General features: G+C 47.2%; 2 protein-coding genes across 3 annotated transcripts; one reads left to right on the plus strand and one right to left on the minus strand.

The window, feature by feature from the left end:
- Window positions 1–306: 306 nt before the first annotated feature.
- On the minus strand, window positions 307–4,236 carry dnajc22 (DnaJ (Hsp40) homolog, subfamily C, member 22). Of its 2 annotated transcripts, none has more exons than XM_067239087.1 (4): window positions 4,219–4,236; window positions 1,634–2,258; window positions 1,145–1,437; window positions 307–860 (listed from the first exon to the last, which is right to left on the minus strand). In XM_067239087.1, the coding sequence occupies exons 2-4, from the start codon at window positions 2,169–2,171 to the stop codon at window positions 678–680; spliced, it is 1,014 nt and encodes a 337-aa protein (XP_067095188.1). In that variant the 5' UTR covers window positions 2,172–2,258; window positions 4,219–4,236; the 3' UTR covers window positions 307–677. The 2 variants fall into 2 exon arrangements, with proteins under 2 accessions (XP_067095188.1, XP_067095186.1); XM_067239085.1 differs by lacking the exon at window positions 4,219–4,236 and adding an exon at window positions 2,776–2,822.
- On the plus strand, window positions 3,478–15,985 carry lmbr1l (limb development membrane protein 1-like). Its single transcript, XM_067239084.1, has 16 exons — window positions 3,478–3,657; window positions 7,944–8,028; window positions 9,950–9,983; window positions 10,956–11,095; window positions 11,437–11,540; window positions 11,700–11,823; window positions 12,070–12,138; window positions 12,273–12,337; window positions 12,446–12,518; window positions 12,633–12,719; window positions 13,046–13,122; window positions 13,231–13,308; window positions 13,707–13,871; window positions 13,969–14,035; window positions 14,302–14,463; window positions 15,192–15,985. Exons 1-16 carry the CDS (start codon window positions 3,595–3,597, stop codon window positions 15,275–15,277), a joined length of 1,479 nt encoding a protein of 492 aa, XP_067095185.1. The 5' UTR covers window positions 3,478–3,594; the 3' UTR covers window positions 15,278–15,985.
- The last annotated feature ends 474 nt before the right edge of the window (window positions 15,986–16,459 follow it).

A 16,459-nucleotide genomic window follows, 5' to 3' on the forward strand; every position in this document is an offset into this window, starting at 1 on the left:
AACAAGTACATGTAATGTTTTTAAAATATGTTTTGTATTTTTTTAGCTTGTGGTCTTCTATAATACCCCCAAGGGGATAATTGTATTGACATTGTAAGTATCAGAATAAAGGAACAGTTTACCTGTTTGCATTATTAGCTGCATGTACAGATATGGATGTTCATGTGGATCACTGAAGCATTGCCTCCTATTCAGTCTGCAGGATGATGAATTGCAACCCCCAAAAAAACTAATAGTGTCTAAATAAAAAGTGTTATTTTAATGATTAATGTAAGATCAAGCATACACAGGGACAGGAAACTTAAATAGCCAGAAATAGTCTCAACGCTTTATTTCAAATAAACACATTTCTAATAAACATGACACTTACTTGCGGACATGATGTTCTCTAATTTACCACAAGATGTCAGCAAAGGACTTGGGCTGATTGTTCATTACATCTGAGAGACAAACACGTAATCCACTGCATAGTACAAAGCCTTAAAATAATTGGTATCTAGAATTACGAAATCTTGGTATTGTGTTGGTATCTGATGAAAAAACTGATGAAAATACATCTCCACAATGTGACAGTGATTTGGTGTGATGACTAACTAGCTTGATATTTAAAGTCAGTACTCGCACAGCACACCGCATTCCTCCAGACCACTGAAGGGTCAGTGTGCGTTGAGGTCGAGTCACTTGTGTCGATCAAACTTGTGCCTTCGGAGCAGAATCTCGTAAGCTTCCTGGATCTTTAGGAACATCTCCTCTGCCTGGGCTGCCTGGCTGGGGTTGTGGTCTGGATGCCACACCTTCACCAGCTCCCTGTAGCTGTGCGTGATGTCCTCCAGAGACGCCTCCTCGGTCAATGACAAAACCTGACAAAGCACACACGTGTAACTTCATCAATATGACGAGCGTGATACTATTTTCCCCAGGAATAAGAAGAAGAAACGTATTGATCATGCGAATTTCCTCGTTTCCACCGAGGAAATTCCGTCTCTGCTTTTCTTCCATCCTGCTGTTCTACCACCAAAGGCAACCAGAAGCACAGATTTGTACATCAACCCATGTGAGCACGGGGAGAAAAGATAACTCAGAGGTAGCCCACCTGAGCAGCAGACTGTGCCCTAGGTGAGAATCGAAAACAGTTCGCACTCACCGTTAATGCCTCTCTCTCTTGGTGACTGTACTCCCTGAGGAGTATTTCTAGCACCTTCTTCCAGGCCTCCTCAGTATATCCCCCTCCCGTGAAGAAGCACAGCATCCTGTAGGGTATCAGTAGGAGGTACTCCACCACACCTCGCAGCCAGGGAAAGAACCAGAACACATCCAGCAGGGCTGCCAAACAGTCTGAGATGTAGTAGAGCGTAGCGGTGGTGTTGTGGAATATACAGTATCCCAGAGGAGCGGAGAAGGCCAGCCAGGCCAAAGCCAGCCGGGTCAACCGTGGCACTGTCAGTGAGACGACACAGGAAGTTGATGAGTCAGAGTCAGAATCAACAAGGTATTGCTGGAGACCAACTATTCAAACCGAAATTGGTAAACAGTGAAATTGGAATCACAGAGGAAAGACAGAGGGGCAAAAGAGGTACTGGACAGAAAATAAACCAATAGGAAAAAGCAGGACAGTGCGCCGTGAAATTCCCACCTAGTTTCTGACTCTCAGGTGACCGAGGGGGTTTGAACTTGCGGTGCTGGGCTGCTGTGAAGCTGGCAGCCAGACTGATAGGCAGAGGAGACAGGCTGCTGCCATAAAAGATAGGGGAAGTGACCACACAGGCCGTCAGTGTCTTGTGGAGATCTGAGGTCTGCTGGCCCACGCTGGACACCAGGTGCACTCCTGCACCCACCGACAGCGGCAGGACCAGCAGGTAGAAGAAGCTGAGCGTGTTCAGGCCTATGAGAGCCACCACGCCAAAGTAGACCCCGACACAGACCTGCCCGGCCAATCGTACCGGGCCCACAGCAGGGGGCGCAGGTCTTCTTCTCACACCTGCTGCCTCCTTGTTAGCTTCGGACACGTAGGCAGGGATACGGTAGAAGTCTCGAGACCAGCCCACACCGAAGCCCCCGAAGGTGAGCATCCACAGCAGTGCATGGCTGTCTCTTCCTAAGTATAAGTGGTGCAGGCCCAATGGTCCAGCCATCGCCCATAACGCATAAGTGACTGTCACTCGTTTGCCCATGGTAGGTCGTCGGTAGATCACTGCTTGGACGATGGAAGAAACTGAACTGACATCCTTCCCAAAGAGAGCCCGCAGTTCAGAAGCAAGCTAGGGAAATGAAGGGAAGGGTCAAATGAGGTTAGTGTTGATGTTTCCTAAATGTGTTTCAAGGCACAATTGTTTCATTTTTCTGAATCTGAGGGACAGATTACCCAGTTATTAACACATTTTTATTGAGTGCAGCAGTCACTAAATTATACAAGTATACTACGTTAGTTACGGTTATATTAAAACACCCTTGAAAAGATTTAATCACAAATGTAATCTGAATAACCACGGTATCTCTCATTCAGTTTTAATCTGCGCTCTAATTCAGTTTTATAAAATGCACAATTTATTCCGAGGACACTTTTGAAAAATTCAGAGTGTAAAGCTGTTCACACCCCACACAAAAATAAAAAAGCTACTTGGTATTCATAGGTCATCTGCAGTATAGCCAGCCGTCGGATAGATTCACTTACTTGAAGTTGTTCAAAACTAAAACCATGTAAATGACTCGTTATTCAACATGGCCGTATATTTCAATTTACTTGATTGATTAATTCATTTGAAGTTTTAATCTTACCCCAACAAATCTTTTCCACTTGCCTACAACTTCCGTCTTTTAGAGCAAGTCGTTGCTTCAGTTCTATGGACTTTGGATGATGACAAAATAATTGTCACTGCGCACTGGCTTGAATGGGCATGGATTTAATTGACCCCTCAAATCAACTATAGGCTACTGAAGTCCGGTTAAATGTGGTTTCGGCCTTAAACTTTAAAGTTTGGGAGGTATTCAGATTCTCATTGTTCATAGCTTATTATTTATATTATTTTAAGTGTGTAGAATTTTTTGTGTTTAACTTTTTATGTTGTAGATTTGACTAAAGTACTTTTAAGCCATATAGACACTTGAATGAATTTTGGACTGGCCATGCTTACAATATACAACCAATCATCTCGTGAGGAAGTTCGACCTGACATGATATGTGTCTACAATCGTTTATTATCACATGGTGGCGCGTGTGTTCTTCACTGCGATGGGCATCCATTGGTCAAAATGTAACCATTTTTTATTTGAGCACTGATTCATTGTAGCACAACAGGAAGCATGCGTAGCTACGTCCCCACCCCCATACTACCTCTCTTTTCTTTAACCGCCCTCCCCTTTCTCCGCCCCGTCCGTGATCATTGATTGCAGGCTCCACTTCAGGGTTCGCTCCCGTGGTCTTGGTAGTTCTAGTGTGACATGAAGGAGATCGTCCATCTATCACCGCATTAACGTAAAGCAATGCGGGACCGTTTAAGATACAGTAACTGTTTGTTCTAAATTCAGTTGACATCGTTTTTAGCCAGACGGACCCTATTTGACGGTTTTTTAGTTAGTAGGTTATGGTTGCGGAGGATGGATGCTGACGACGTGTCGGTTAGAGAGCAACTTTTCCACAACCGTGTTCGAGAGACAATAGTAAGTTCATAAAAACAGTGTTAGTTTTTTACGTAGACAGTAACTAGTTTAGTTTACAACTAGATACACATGGAATCAAGTAGCTGTTGGTCGTTGAAGTGGGAGCAATACTGAACCGCCACGTTATTGTATAAAATCAACAATGGTTTTGGAAATCATTGAATGTGATTGTAATATGCAATATGCATTATTGTAATATGCATTACACTCTAAGCACTCACAACTAAGCACTCCCGATATCCATGCATGGATATCGGGAGTGCTTAGTTGTATGTCCTCATTGTGTAGTAAACAACAAACAACGCTATGTAGAATAAGTGTCTGCAGCTGGTCATTTGGTAAGAATGTTGCAGAAACAAGGGGGGAGTGGGGACGACTGTAATATTGAGCTAACCTCTTTGGGTAGCCTACGACCCAGCCTTGCACCTGGGGCCCTGTAAAGGCCCCTAAATTACATAACTGTCAGTCCCCTACTCAAGTCCAGTTCAGATGTCTTTGTCTCTGTTTGCATTTTTGGAATGCTATGATATTCTTTTTATAAATTATGTTGGATCAATTTACCTGAACTGATGGAATGTGAATCTGGAACGGAGTGGAAAGCTCATGCTGAACTTCAGACCTGACTGGCTTTAGTTACAACACGGCACATGGATATTAATCTTTAACCCTGATAATCACAGCAATTCCCATGTGTGCACTTCATGTACCATAACAGCTGGAGATAATTTGTACAGCGTTGCACTGTACACACCCATAACTTGTTTGGATGATAACTTGATGACATGCATCTTGAGTATGTTTGTTTAAACATGTTTTTACTAGCTTTGTACAGTACTCTCAGTAGGTGTACTTCCTGCTCCATGCTTAGCTATAATGCTGTCAATGTCCTCAAGCAGTTGTTTGCATTTCACACACAACTTGTTCACTGTCCACTAGGTTTTCAATAAGGCCCACAGGTGAGACTGACTTCGCCATGTCACGTCACACCTGCAGTCAGGGAATACACTTGTAAAGAGTTGCATGAACGAATGAGACGGCTTAGCCAAACATGCTTAACTCTTTGGGGTTGGAACAGCATTGCCCTGCAAGGGAGGTCAGGTCATTGAAATGGAATTCTGTTTTTTAATGTTTTTTATTCACAATGTGCCACGACGTAGTAGAGGTTCTTTGGTATGGTACTTGTTAGGGATGAACAAAATGCTGACTATATATTTCATGTTTCAGCAGCTGATAGTAACCTAAAGCGTACAGCAAGACAGGAAAGATGTTAGGCCACAGCTTTGTAAGAGAGGCAAAGCAAGGAGCAAATTCACCAACTTTTGTTCCCTTTAAAGACTTGAAGGTCTTAATTTGGATTTTTGGAGCCAGTGTTCAGACATCCACAAGGAAAACCCCCCACAGCTGAGATGCTGATGTTCTGTTACACCAGCTAGCCTTGGAGTTAGCCAGATGAACCACACTGCACAGAGACAGCCAGACACCCGTTCGGTTTCCAGCTGTCTCTTAGTTGGGTACGCAGATTTACTGCCATAGTTGGACCTCTGATTTAAAATGATTACTGGCTAATCTTTGTTTGGGAGCTTCCACTTGTAATCATTGTTTCTTGCTAAATATCCCCTCTGTATTGCAGCAGGCTACGATTTCCTGGTAGACAAGCCACATGTTTGTCAACAATAGGGCCCCAAATCTAAAGATTTTGTTTTATCAGGTGTGCACTGGATTAAGGATTATTGAACTATGCAACTCTTGATTCGCTAAATTCTTTAAAACCAAATACTGTTGCATGTTTGATATTCTGTTCTGTTTTGCAAGGACCAGTCACTGTGTATACATACAAAACAAACATGCTGATCTCTCTTTAGTCTCACTGGACATTGTCATTATCCTCTTATTCTCTATATAAGAAACCATACTGCAGTTAGGGGAACTTCATTGGGGTTTGACATCTCTCACTGCACGGGAGGAGCACTTAGCGACCCTCAAAATGACATTGTTGTCATTTCAGAGTGGGTCACACTGCCGAGTCCACCATGGAAGAGGCGTGGGGGTGGGGGTGGGGTGTCTGTGTCTAACTCCTCTTTTGTTACTGTTCCATTGTTAGAGATTCTCTGCGCGTGCAGTATTTGGAAATAATGTAGGCATATTAAATTGACGTCAGAGGCAGTGTATGAGTAGTGTGTGGGAGTTCTGTAGGCCTAACTGTTTGTTACAGAACAGCTCTCCCAGGTCCTTCCGTTATGGTTACAGAAGGGAGCAAAGAAATCAAGGTATAGTCAAGTAAAGGCCACTTCAACTCCTGGAGCTTTGCTGAATGTTTACTTCTTATAAAGAATATATAGGCCTATTTAAGCGTCCAAGGGTTTGAGTAATATCATAAAGGGCCATCATTTATCTGAGGGGAAACGATAGGTCCTTGATTTTGTATCCTGAAAGGAAAGCCACGGCGTCCGGCAGCCCCCGCAGCATGTTGTCACATTGTGCCCGCCCGGAGGTGCCCTCTTCACATCTATTGTTGACTGCTGTCGTTCTCACCTCGTGGGTCAGTTCCTGCATCCTGCCACCCTTCTTGCTCTTCCTCTGAGCTTTTAGGGAGCGTTATGGCGGCTGGCTGGCCGGCTACTCCACCTAGGATCCTCTCCAGATTATGTTCTGGTTCCGAGTGTTGCTCCCACTTAGTTCAGTTTGACATGAAAGCACGACTAATGTTGGACCGGCCATGGATGATGATGTGTTCAATGTAGGCCATATTAGATTAATGTTTCAATGGGGCTATTATGAGGGGACTGTGAAAACCTCTGCATTCCAAAGTCATTCTGGAAAAGAGACCAATAAAATGGAGGACACACAGAAACATAATGTTCTAGAAGCAAAAAAATGGTCCTTAGTAAGCTACAGAATACAGTAATTAATTAAAATGTTAAAGGACATCTTGTCTTGACACTAGATTCCAGAATGCAATAAACTCGCCACCTTATATATAAAGTATATATCCTAGGTTGACCACCATGGCTATGCTCTCTGTGCCAAAGAAGCGTGGACCACTCATTCACTTATTGTGTTAATAGGTCGATAACACACAAACATGTTATATTCAGTCCGACAGCCAGACCACGAAGAACACAGACTGCTGTTTGATGGCTCTCAGTGTTATCTCTTGTCGGGGCCTGTCTCCCCACACAGACAGTATATTGACGTGTCTACGTTTAGTCTCCCCTTTCTTTATTTCTTTCTGTTCTTTCTTTCTTTCCTCCCCTCTTAATCCTCACTCTCACCCCGTTTCTCCCCCTTCGTCTGGATGAAGGGGTAATCTCCTCCGACCCCATCTGTCCGTTTTGACCTTGTTAGACCCGTCTTCACAATCCCTCAACTGGTGCTGACATCGTTTTGTTTGTGTGTTCATTCTTAGAGGTGAGTAGTGTATGCTGTTGGATCGCCATTTGATTGGGCCTACATTTTTGCTTTTTGGGGACATAAAAATGTGCTACCTTGATGAGCTCACCGTTATGCAAGTGTGCTTGTCTGTCCCAATCTGTTTGGTCAGCGTTGTCTCTGTGCCTCCCTCCCACCCACCCACCAAAGAGTCTCCTATTCTGTTCCATGTGGTCGTCTCCTCCAGTATCTGTGCCACCTATCCAGCCAGACCCCTCTTCTCCCTGCCTCCCAGATAACACCGTTACGTCACGTTGCTGTTGACCGAGGAGAGCTAGAGACACAGGGCTGTGCTATCACCTTGTGATAGCCAATCAGATAAAGAGCCCAGCTTGACATGGCAGGGAGGATTGAGTACTGTCTGTTCAGAACTCCCCAATCACAAAAAAGATATCCTTTGTTTCTTTTTTTTTCTATTTTCTTTCTTTGAGGTGTGTACATGTTCTCCTTTTTTCTTTCCTTTTTTTATGGCAAAACTTGACCTTTAAAACATAACTTGGATCCTGGGACAGTACTCTAGTACCAGGGTTATGTGATCCTGGGATCCAGGCGTCAGATGGTTGTGCGGTTAGGGAATCGGGCTATTAATCAGAAGGTTGCTGGTTCGATTCTCGGCCGTGCATAAAGACATTGTGTCCTTGGGCAAGGCACTTCACCCTACTTGCCTCGGGGGAATGTCCCTGTACTTACTGTAAGTCACTCTGGATAAGAGCGTCTGCTAAATTACTAAAATGTAAATGTAAATCCTGGAACAGTACTCTAGTACTCGGGTTATGTGGTCTGCATATCTGGTCCCACAGGAAGAGCCATGACCTTGTTAAACTCAGTTTTTTCTCTCTCTCTCTCTCTCTATTCAGATCTGTGTCCTCCTGTTCACATGCCTCTACATTGTGTCCTACCTCATTCTCACTCACTTCAAGAAGAATGCTGACTTTGTCACTGGTAAGTATAGATATCAATCTGCAAATATCAAGGTAGTCCCAAATCCCAGATTACAGTCCCATCTAAACGTGCTAACTGCAAAGTTATGGTCACATTTTTCTACATAAATACACATAATAATACCATACGTGGTGTTGAAGCTGAAACAGGCCCTGGGATTGTACAGAAAGTCCCGACAGGCTCAGACAAAAAATAAAACTATCCCCCAAACAGAGACCAAAGTGATCCCAAAGAGCTAGATCGAGCAATGTTGAAAAGCTAGCTGATGACATTCCCTTTCTGGAATGTTCTCACTCTGCAGCAGACTTTGCCTCCTGTGCTCTAGAAAACACAGCAGCAGAAACTCAATCGAGGTTCTCGAGGTGTCTTGTAAAGTTTGGGGACGATTCTACAAGTGGTATGCTACAGAATTAGGACAATTCATTCATCTTTACCCAACTTAAAAAATACACATAGTCTGATATCCAGGTGTAACAACAGGCTATCAATCATCAGGCCTGGAGCTTGTCCAGAACACTATGCTCCAAATGACCTGGTGGAGGGAGTTACAGTGGTTGCAGAACCCCCACCTCAGTGCCCCCCTTAGAGATGTGAAGTGTGAGTGTGCACATGTTTGTCAGGGCCTACAGAAGGGACAGGAAGAATGTTCCTTGAAGTTACCTCCCCCCTTACCTTGCCTTCAGCCTGAGGCCCTGCTGCTGCAACACAAACAGACTGCTGCTGTTCATCTGGGATGCATAACATGCTGTGGGTGAATTCCAGCATCTAGTTGAGTTTTGTGGCAGTATTTCTTCCCCCATTGTGTGTGTGCTGAATAACAAATACATTTTGGGGGGTAGCCTCCTATAAAGACATATGGCTTAGTGTTTAACCCAACAACACATTTAAAAGATTATTTCAGCTTGGATAGAAATGGTACGTATTCTCAATTCATTTAAAACAGTGACTCAGACTATTGGACTGTGTTACCTCATTGAGGATTAAGAATCTTACGTTTGTAAGTGTCGTGGTGCAATTGAGGCAGAAGTTATGCAATCAGTTCAATAAAGTTATTGAAAGCAGCTGCTGCTCCGCCAACAGACTAGCCTCTCTCTTTGGCTCGGCAGAGACTGTGACTGTGGGCCGGCCAGCTCATGTGTTTATTGAGTTTTGGAAAGGCAGTCTGCAAAGCCTGCTCAGGGGTTAGCTCGTACAGTGTTGTTTCCAACACATGCCCTCCTCGGGCAACAGAACAGTTTGTACCTAGCAGCCTAAAAGCCGAGTTTTGCTGTTAAAATGCTAGCTAGCTCATCTGGTTCTCTGGATGTTGACTGATTTGTTTGTGTAGTGCTTTCATCTGTCTGCCCAGTACTACCTCAATGGTTACTGATGCATCATTCATTCATGTGGTAAATAGTCCTCATGTATACTTATCGTCTTCAAACCTTCTTTGTATTGATTTCCAGTATGTATACAGCAAGAGTGTTTTCGCAGGACGTCTTTGCCAAAGTTTGACAATGGTGTATTCATTTGCCTGAACCCAGCCCAACCCTCTTTTTCTTTAGAAGATCTTGCACGCAGACACATTTCTACTATTCTGTGGCCAGGGAGATTTATTTAGATTAACCTCTCAGAACCGGGCTGGACCGCTGTGCTCTCGCCTGAAGCAAGACCACAACCCACATGGATCCGTCTTTTACATTCCATCCTTTTTATCAGTCCCCCCCCCCTCCTTCCCCCCCCCCCCTCCTTCCCCCCCCCCCCCCTCCTTCCCCCCCCCCCTCCTTCCCTACAGGTCAAAATTCCTCCAGTTCCTTTGGTCAATATACAAATAGTCCTGTCAAGACTTTACTGTTGAAGCTGTCTATGGTATAAATGAACATGTCACTTTTGCCCTCACGTTATCTGTTTGTCTGTTTCTGTATCCCCCCCCCCTCCCCAGATGACATTGAAGATGCTACGGTCAACAAAATTGCGTAAGTCAAAAAGCCCAACGATTTACTGACCCAGCGGCAGTCCACATGTCGGCTGCCTCCCTAACTCACCCTGATTGGTTAGAATGTGATTAGATTGTCAGTGTGGGAGTCTTGGTTAGTATCTGGAAGTGGATAGTTTGGCTGTAGTTTGATATTCCTCCCTGTGCTTGTCTGAATGCCCTTTGCCCTGACGCATTAGCCCTCAACGGTCCTCTCCACAACCTGAGCACAACACACAAATACACACAAACATGGATCCAGTCAAAATACATAACACATGTACTGTATGTTATGATGGTGTCATTTATGGAGGTCAATGTCTGGTACAGCAACCAAAAGTCGAATAGACGGAAGACCACAGACATGAGCATTTAGGACGTCTAAGTGAGTCAGGTGGCTGAGCGGTGAGGGAATCGGACTAGTAATCCGAATGTTGCCAGTTCGATTCCCGGTCATGCCAACTGACATTGTGTCCTTGGGCAAGGCACTTCACCCTACTTGCCTCGGGGGAATGTCCCTGTAATTACTGTACGTCGCTCTGGATAAGAGCGTCTGCTAAATGACTAAATGTAAATGTAAGTGTGGATGCCAAGTTTCTGGTGCACAAACAAGGATGTCTAGAAGTACACAGGGGAAAGATTACACTGAGCTATGTGGACTGATACGACAGATAACTGCTCCATAAAGATATGCTTTTGGTACAGTTTGCATCATACATGATCTTAACCACCCACAAGAAGTCTAGCTGTATCCCAAAACACGACAAACCTATTTAACATGCGTGTCTGGAGCTCATCCCAGGCCCCTGAACTGACCCTAACTGCAAACAAAGATATGTGTTCAGTTGTACAGAACCCAGATCAACAAGTACAAAGAGGAAAGATAGGGATAAGATTAGGTAAAAAAAAAAAAAGTTCTGTTTCTTAACTTGAACTTGATAGGTCTACCCCCCCTCTCTTCCCCCTCCTCCAGGCTGTGGCTGTGTACGTTCACCCTGTCTGTGGCAGTGTGTGCTGTGCTTCTGCTGCCTATCTCTATCCTGTCCAACGAGGTGCTCCTCACCTTCCCACAAAGCTACTACATGCAGTGGCTCAACGGGTCGCTCATCCACGGTAGGACGGCCCGCCGGTAACACACACACACACTCGGCTTTGTCACACAATGTCCCCTCGGATCTCCATGCAGACAAGGCCATCAAACAATGTAATGGAAAAATGATATGCATGGGTGACTCGCACAATGATAATGACTTGCTAGAATCAATGTAGTCCAATCCTCTGCACTATCCAACAATCAATTCTGAAGCCAGTGTAGTTCCCTATGGCTGTTTCTGGTCTCCAGAGTGTTGTGATGTGAATGGATATTAGACGGATATGTAGTACCTCCAAGAAATATCTGAACTATCATAAAACACAAATGATTTTGCTGTCCTCCACCGTTGTTTCTCCATCAGGCTTGTGGAACCTAGTCTTCCTCTTCTCCAACCTCTCCCTCGTCTTCCTCATGCCCTTCGCATACTTCTTCACCGAGTCGGAGGGATTCGTGGGCTGTAAGAAGGTACGCGCTGGTCCGTTCGTGCCCACGCCTAGCTTTGAACTGTCCCTTTTAATCCATTGAAATACCGAAAAACACCATTGAAGCTGTTGAACCAAAGCTACTGAAGTATACTGTCGTCATAGTGATTGATTACGTTCCTGTGTGTGTGTGTGCGCTCAGGGAGTGATGGCCCGTGTGTACGAGACAGCTGTGGTGCTCCTGCTCCTCACCTTGCTGGTGCTGGGCATGGTGTGGGTGGCATCGGCTGCCCTCCACCACCACACCGCTAGGGAGAGCCTCTACGGTGAGCGGGCATGGAAGGCCGGACCATGTCCAGCCCCAGTCTGTGCTAGCTTCACCCCCACACTCCTACTCCCCACACTAGGGAATGCACTCGCATCCATTCATTGCTTTGTAAACGGTGGCTCTTTTTACGGCTTAGATTACATTGTTCTATGCGATGGAACCCAATATAACTAAGCTGGTCGTTTTTGTTGGAGAGACCCACAATGGCCATATCTCAATCTTGTCGTCCTCTTGTCTGTCCCAGATCTGTGGGAGTACTACCTACCCTACCTGTACTCGGGCATCTCTCTCTTTGGAGTGCTGCTTCTCTTGGGTAAGTCCACTCACCGATCCATCCTCAAGGATTCCATCCTCAATGATTCACATGCTATCTGCCTGGACTGGCTCTGTTGGCACTTCCTGTTTTGACGCCACCCCCCCTCTCTCTCTCTCTCCTTTCCCCTCCAGTGTGCACTCCCTTCGGCCTGTCGCGCATGTTCAGCGTCACCGGCAGCCTATTGGTCAAACCACGGGTGAGTGACGAGCCGATATATCGACGCCATCTCCACATGTGGACGTGGACGGCGCCGTGAGGTCACTAACCTGTCGCTCTCCCTCCCTCTCGCCCGTGTCCCCGTCAGCTGCTGGAGAACCTCGAGGAGACGACCAGCTGCTCGGCGTTCGAGGAGGCCTCGCTCTCCAGGAAACTGAATGGTGAGAGGACACCCGAACCGTCAGCGCAACGCAAACCAAGATGGCCCCTCCCTTGTCGATATATTGTCCGAGCTCCTGTTGTTGTCGTTGACCGTGTGTGTGTCTGTGTGGCAGGCGGAGCTGCGTCTTGCTGGATCAGCCTGAACGTGGAGGTGGTGCGGAGGCAGTTCCTCAGCGTCCAGGCCAAGCGCATCGCCCTGGGTGAGACCGCCGGGACGGCCTCGGCAAAACGCACGCCGCGCGTCTCGCCGCGCTCTGACTTGAACGGGGGGCCCGCCTCCCACCCCTGTTTCCTCCACCTCCCCCACATCCTCCATCACTACTGCAATTCCCGTCCTAACGATCTAGATACTAACTGATTTCCTTTACTTATAAATGGTGTCCTCTTCATGTAAAATATAACTCAGGATTGGATAATTCACAGATTAAGTGATTCGCTAAAAGCCTCCAAGACTTCTAAGCACACCCGTATCTTCCTCCCCCAACCCCCCCCCCCCCCCCCCCACCCCCACCATTTTGCCCCGTAGAAATGCGTCAGAGAGCGTCGCCGTGGCAACGCAACCTGGGCTACCCGCTGGCCATGTTGCTGCTCCTGGCGCTGACGGTAACCACCTTCACCTGGCCACCGTTACCTGGGCCACCGCACCAGCAGAGCAGGAACCAGAGTATTGACTACAGTACTGTTGTCTCCCCACCCCCCCCTCCTCCTCAGGTGATGTGTGTGCTGATGGTGTGTTTCAATGTGCTGGAGCTCCTTTTCGACGAGACGGCCATGCCCAAAGGGATGGAGGTGAGGAGACTCCCCATGGAATAACATTTGGTCATTCAGCAGGCGCTCTCATCCAGAGCGACGTACTGTTGCGGTGGTATTCCTTGACGAAGACGAGTTCCTGATTTTTTTTTTTTTTTTGTCATTTAGCAGACGCTCTTATCCAGAGCGACTTACAGTAAGTACAGGGACATTCCCCCGAGGCAAGTAGGGTGAAGTGCCTTGCCCAAGGACACAACGTCAGTTGGCATGACCGGGAATCGAACTGGCAACCTTCAGATTACTAGCCCGATTCTCTCACCGCTCAGCCACCTGACTCCCCTTTTTTTGTTGGCCGCGTAGCTGCTGGACCCAGCGGTGCAGGGCTTGTGCCTTTGGGCTGACTAGAGCTGTGTGTGTGTGTGGTGTGTGTGCTCCAGGACCCTCGTCTGGGCACGGCCTCCTTCTCCATGTTCGGCTCCCTGGGGGCGGCGATGCAGGTGCTGCTCATCCTCTACCTGATGGTGGCGTCTGTGGTGGGCTTCTACAGCACCTCGCTCTTCCACGGCCTGCTGCCTCGCGCCCAGGACACCAACCTCACACAGGTGCCTCGCAGAGCCACACCTGCTGGCAGACTCACTTCCTGTCTGGGTGTCGTTTTTTGGTGTCGCCAACTTGTGCTAAAACCTTTTATCTCATCAGATCATCGGGAACTGTGTGTCTCTCCTGGTTCTGAGCTCGGCTCTTCCTGTCTTCTCCCGCACTCTTGGTAAGTGTGTGTACACACACACACACACACACACACACACAGGCAATATCATCGTCTTTTCTACTGTTGTCCTTGTAGCTGTGTCCTCATGCATAAACCCATATAACATTCAAGGCCCTAGAGGTCTGTTTTCAGTGGTCTCGTAGGTGTAATACCACATTCTACCACAAGAGGGTACTAGTGTTCCGTCCACTGCGATCCCCGCGACCGCATGGAAGAGCGGTCGTCGTAAAACTCACTAAAAGTGATTTTGGATCTAATCTCAGGGATCACCCGCTTCGACCTGCTCGGGGATTTCGGGCGCTACAACTGGCTGGGGAACTTCTACATCGTGTTCCTGTACAACATGCTGTTCGCTGGAGTCACGTCGGCCTGCCTCATCAACACGCTCACCTGGGCTGTACAGAGGGAGCTCATCAGGGCATTTGGTCAGTCCGCCACGCCGCTACCACTGTGTGTGGGTGGGTGTGTGTGTGTGTGTTGTGTGAAAAGGGATGTCTGTTCCATGTGCTGCACCCCTCGCCATGGGATGGAGGGTGGTTCCCACAGCTGGTGGGCAGTGTGGTTTGGTGGTTCCAGCTCTGTGTTTCTCTATGGGCTGGTCTCCTTTCCTCAGATAGAAAGCGTACAATCCTCTCAGGAAAGCAAAAGGGGGGTCGGGAGGGGGGGAGAGCAGGTCGTCGTCATCCCTCCCCCCCCAGGGGCCGCCAGGACCCCACGGAGCACACCCAAACAAACACACACACACACCCCACACACATACACACCCTCCGCCCAACACAAACAAGGGCTCTGAGCAATGGAACAAGCTCCGCACACACTTCCAGTCGTGCACACACACACACACAGGCTTACTCTCATATTCTAGCTACACACACAGACTCACACTCGCACATATCAACACACGCACACACTCCCCTTCCTTCACAGGCTCTGATAATATCAGCTTCACTCTAGGCTCTCCTGCTCATGTTCCCTCTGCCTCCCCGCTGGCTTTTGTTCTGTGATTAATGGTCTTTCTTTTCGACTCACTCTCTTTTCTTTTGTCTTTTGCTTTCCTTTTTTCCATTGGTCAGCGCTAATAGTTATCATTGGCTGCAGTTTGGCCCCCACCTTTAAACTGTGAGTAAACACTGTTCTTGTTTGACTCCTGCAGGTCTCCACAGGCTGCCCCAGACTGTGTCCAGATCCACCGTCCCCTTCAAGCTCCTCCTGGCCAATGGGCTCTCTAAGATCCAGTGACGGCCCCTCCCCTTCCCCCCCGTGCCACCTCTCCATGGCTCCGCCTCTTCCCGGAACCTCAGCCTCCTGGAGAGGCTTTCTCATTGGACCATAGGCACCTCGCTGCCTAGCCTTCCCAGCCTGCCCGTGACCCGGGTAACCAAAACGGGAGTGGAGAACGGAAGACGTGCAGTTTGGCCAATGAGCATCGTGTCCCCGTCCAGGTTGAGCTGAGGAGGGGCGGGCCATCTCTGGGTTCTTTGACTGCAAGGTTCCTGTCACAGAGTGAACCCTAAACACAACTGGAACACAGACGCAAAAGGGATCCTTTTTGAGTTCTTTATATTGTTTGTTCTTGACTGTGAACCTTCTCCAGGGTGGATGTGAACCCTCGTCCCGTCCCCCCTCCCTCAAAAGCGTGCAGCCGAGCTATTTGGGGAGATGACATCACGGTGGCTGCGTCGACCCTGTTTCCTCTTCCTGCCCTGGAGTTGAGCGAGTCATCTCTCTGTGCTTCTTGCCCACTCTCTCTCTCCCTCCCTCCCTCTACCTACTATTTTAGGGCTTCGGCCTAGTGAATCTCACTTCCCTGTTTGTTTGGGATTCTCATCTGCACTGGTGTTTTTAACTAATGAGAGGATGTTTCTGATTGGGGAGGCGGAGAACTGTTCTTGCCTCTCATCCTCGATGGTTAGCCAGGACCCGTTGGGAGGGGCAGGGAAGTGTGTGTGTGTGTGTGGGGGGGGGGGGGGGGGGGGGGGGGGGATTTAACTGTTGCTGCTGATACACCTTCAACAACATACTCAGCTTCCCCCTGAGTTAGAGTCTGGATTTGTGTTTTGAAAATTTCTCTTCAAACATTTCCAGCCAGCAGTAGGCTTACATTTAGCAATAAACAAGTTTGCAGTGGTTAAATCTATTGTAAATAGTTAGTAATGGCTACATGAAAAACTGAAAAAACTTGAGATATACATCTAATATTTTGCCTGTTGGTAGTTACAGTAATGTGTCATTTCTATTCATGACACAAGGATAATTTATTTGGGGTCCTTTTTCAATTCGATGTGACTGTCACTGGCGGCCTGTGAGTTCTTAGCCTTCTAAGACCAATTACTGTGAATTGTTTTGAGTTTGAGTGAATACATTTAAAGTGCAATACAGTTTACAAGAGAGTTAGTCAGCTGGTTGATAGATGTGTTCTTC

This window comes from Osmerus mordax, chromosome 7, assembly GCF_038355195.1.
Source record: "Osmerus mordax isolate fOsmMor3 chromosome 7, fOsmMor3.pri, whole genome shotgun sequence".
Lineage (NCBI taxonomy): Eukaryota > Metazoa > Chordata > Actinopteri > Osmeriformes > Osmeridae > Osmerus > Osmerus mordax.

Excerpts from the sequence above, each read along its gene's own strand:
- lmbr1l (XM_067239084.1), top strand. The coding sequence starts at position 3,595 with ATGGATGCTGACGACGTGTCGGTTAGAGAGCAACTTTTCCACAACCGT. Across the intron at positions 11,541-11,699 it reads GATTCGTGGGCTGTAAGAAG|GGAGTGATGGCCCGTGTGTA; the intron begins GTACGCGCTGGT and ends GTGTGCGCTCAG. Across the intron at positions 12,338-12,445 it reads GCCTATTGGTCAAACCACGG|CTGCTGGAGAACCTCGAGGA; the intron begins GTGAGTGACGAG and ends TGTCCCCGTCAG.
- dnajc22 (XM_067239087.1), bottom strand. The coding sequence starts at position 2,171 with ATGGGCAAACGAGTGACAGTCACTTATGCGTTATGGGCGATGGCTGGA. Across the intron at positions 1,438-1,633 it reads ACCTGAGAGTCAGAAACTAG|TGCCACGGTTGACCCGGCTG; the intron begins GTGGGAATTTCA and ends TCTCACTGACAG. Across the intron at positions 861-1,144 it reads AAGAGAGAGAGGCATTAACG|GTTTTGTCATTGACCGAGGA; the intron begins GTGAGTGCGAAC and ends GTGCTTTGTCAG.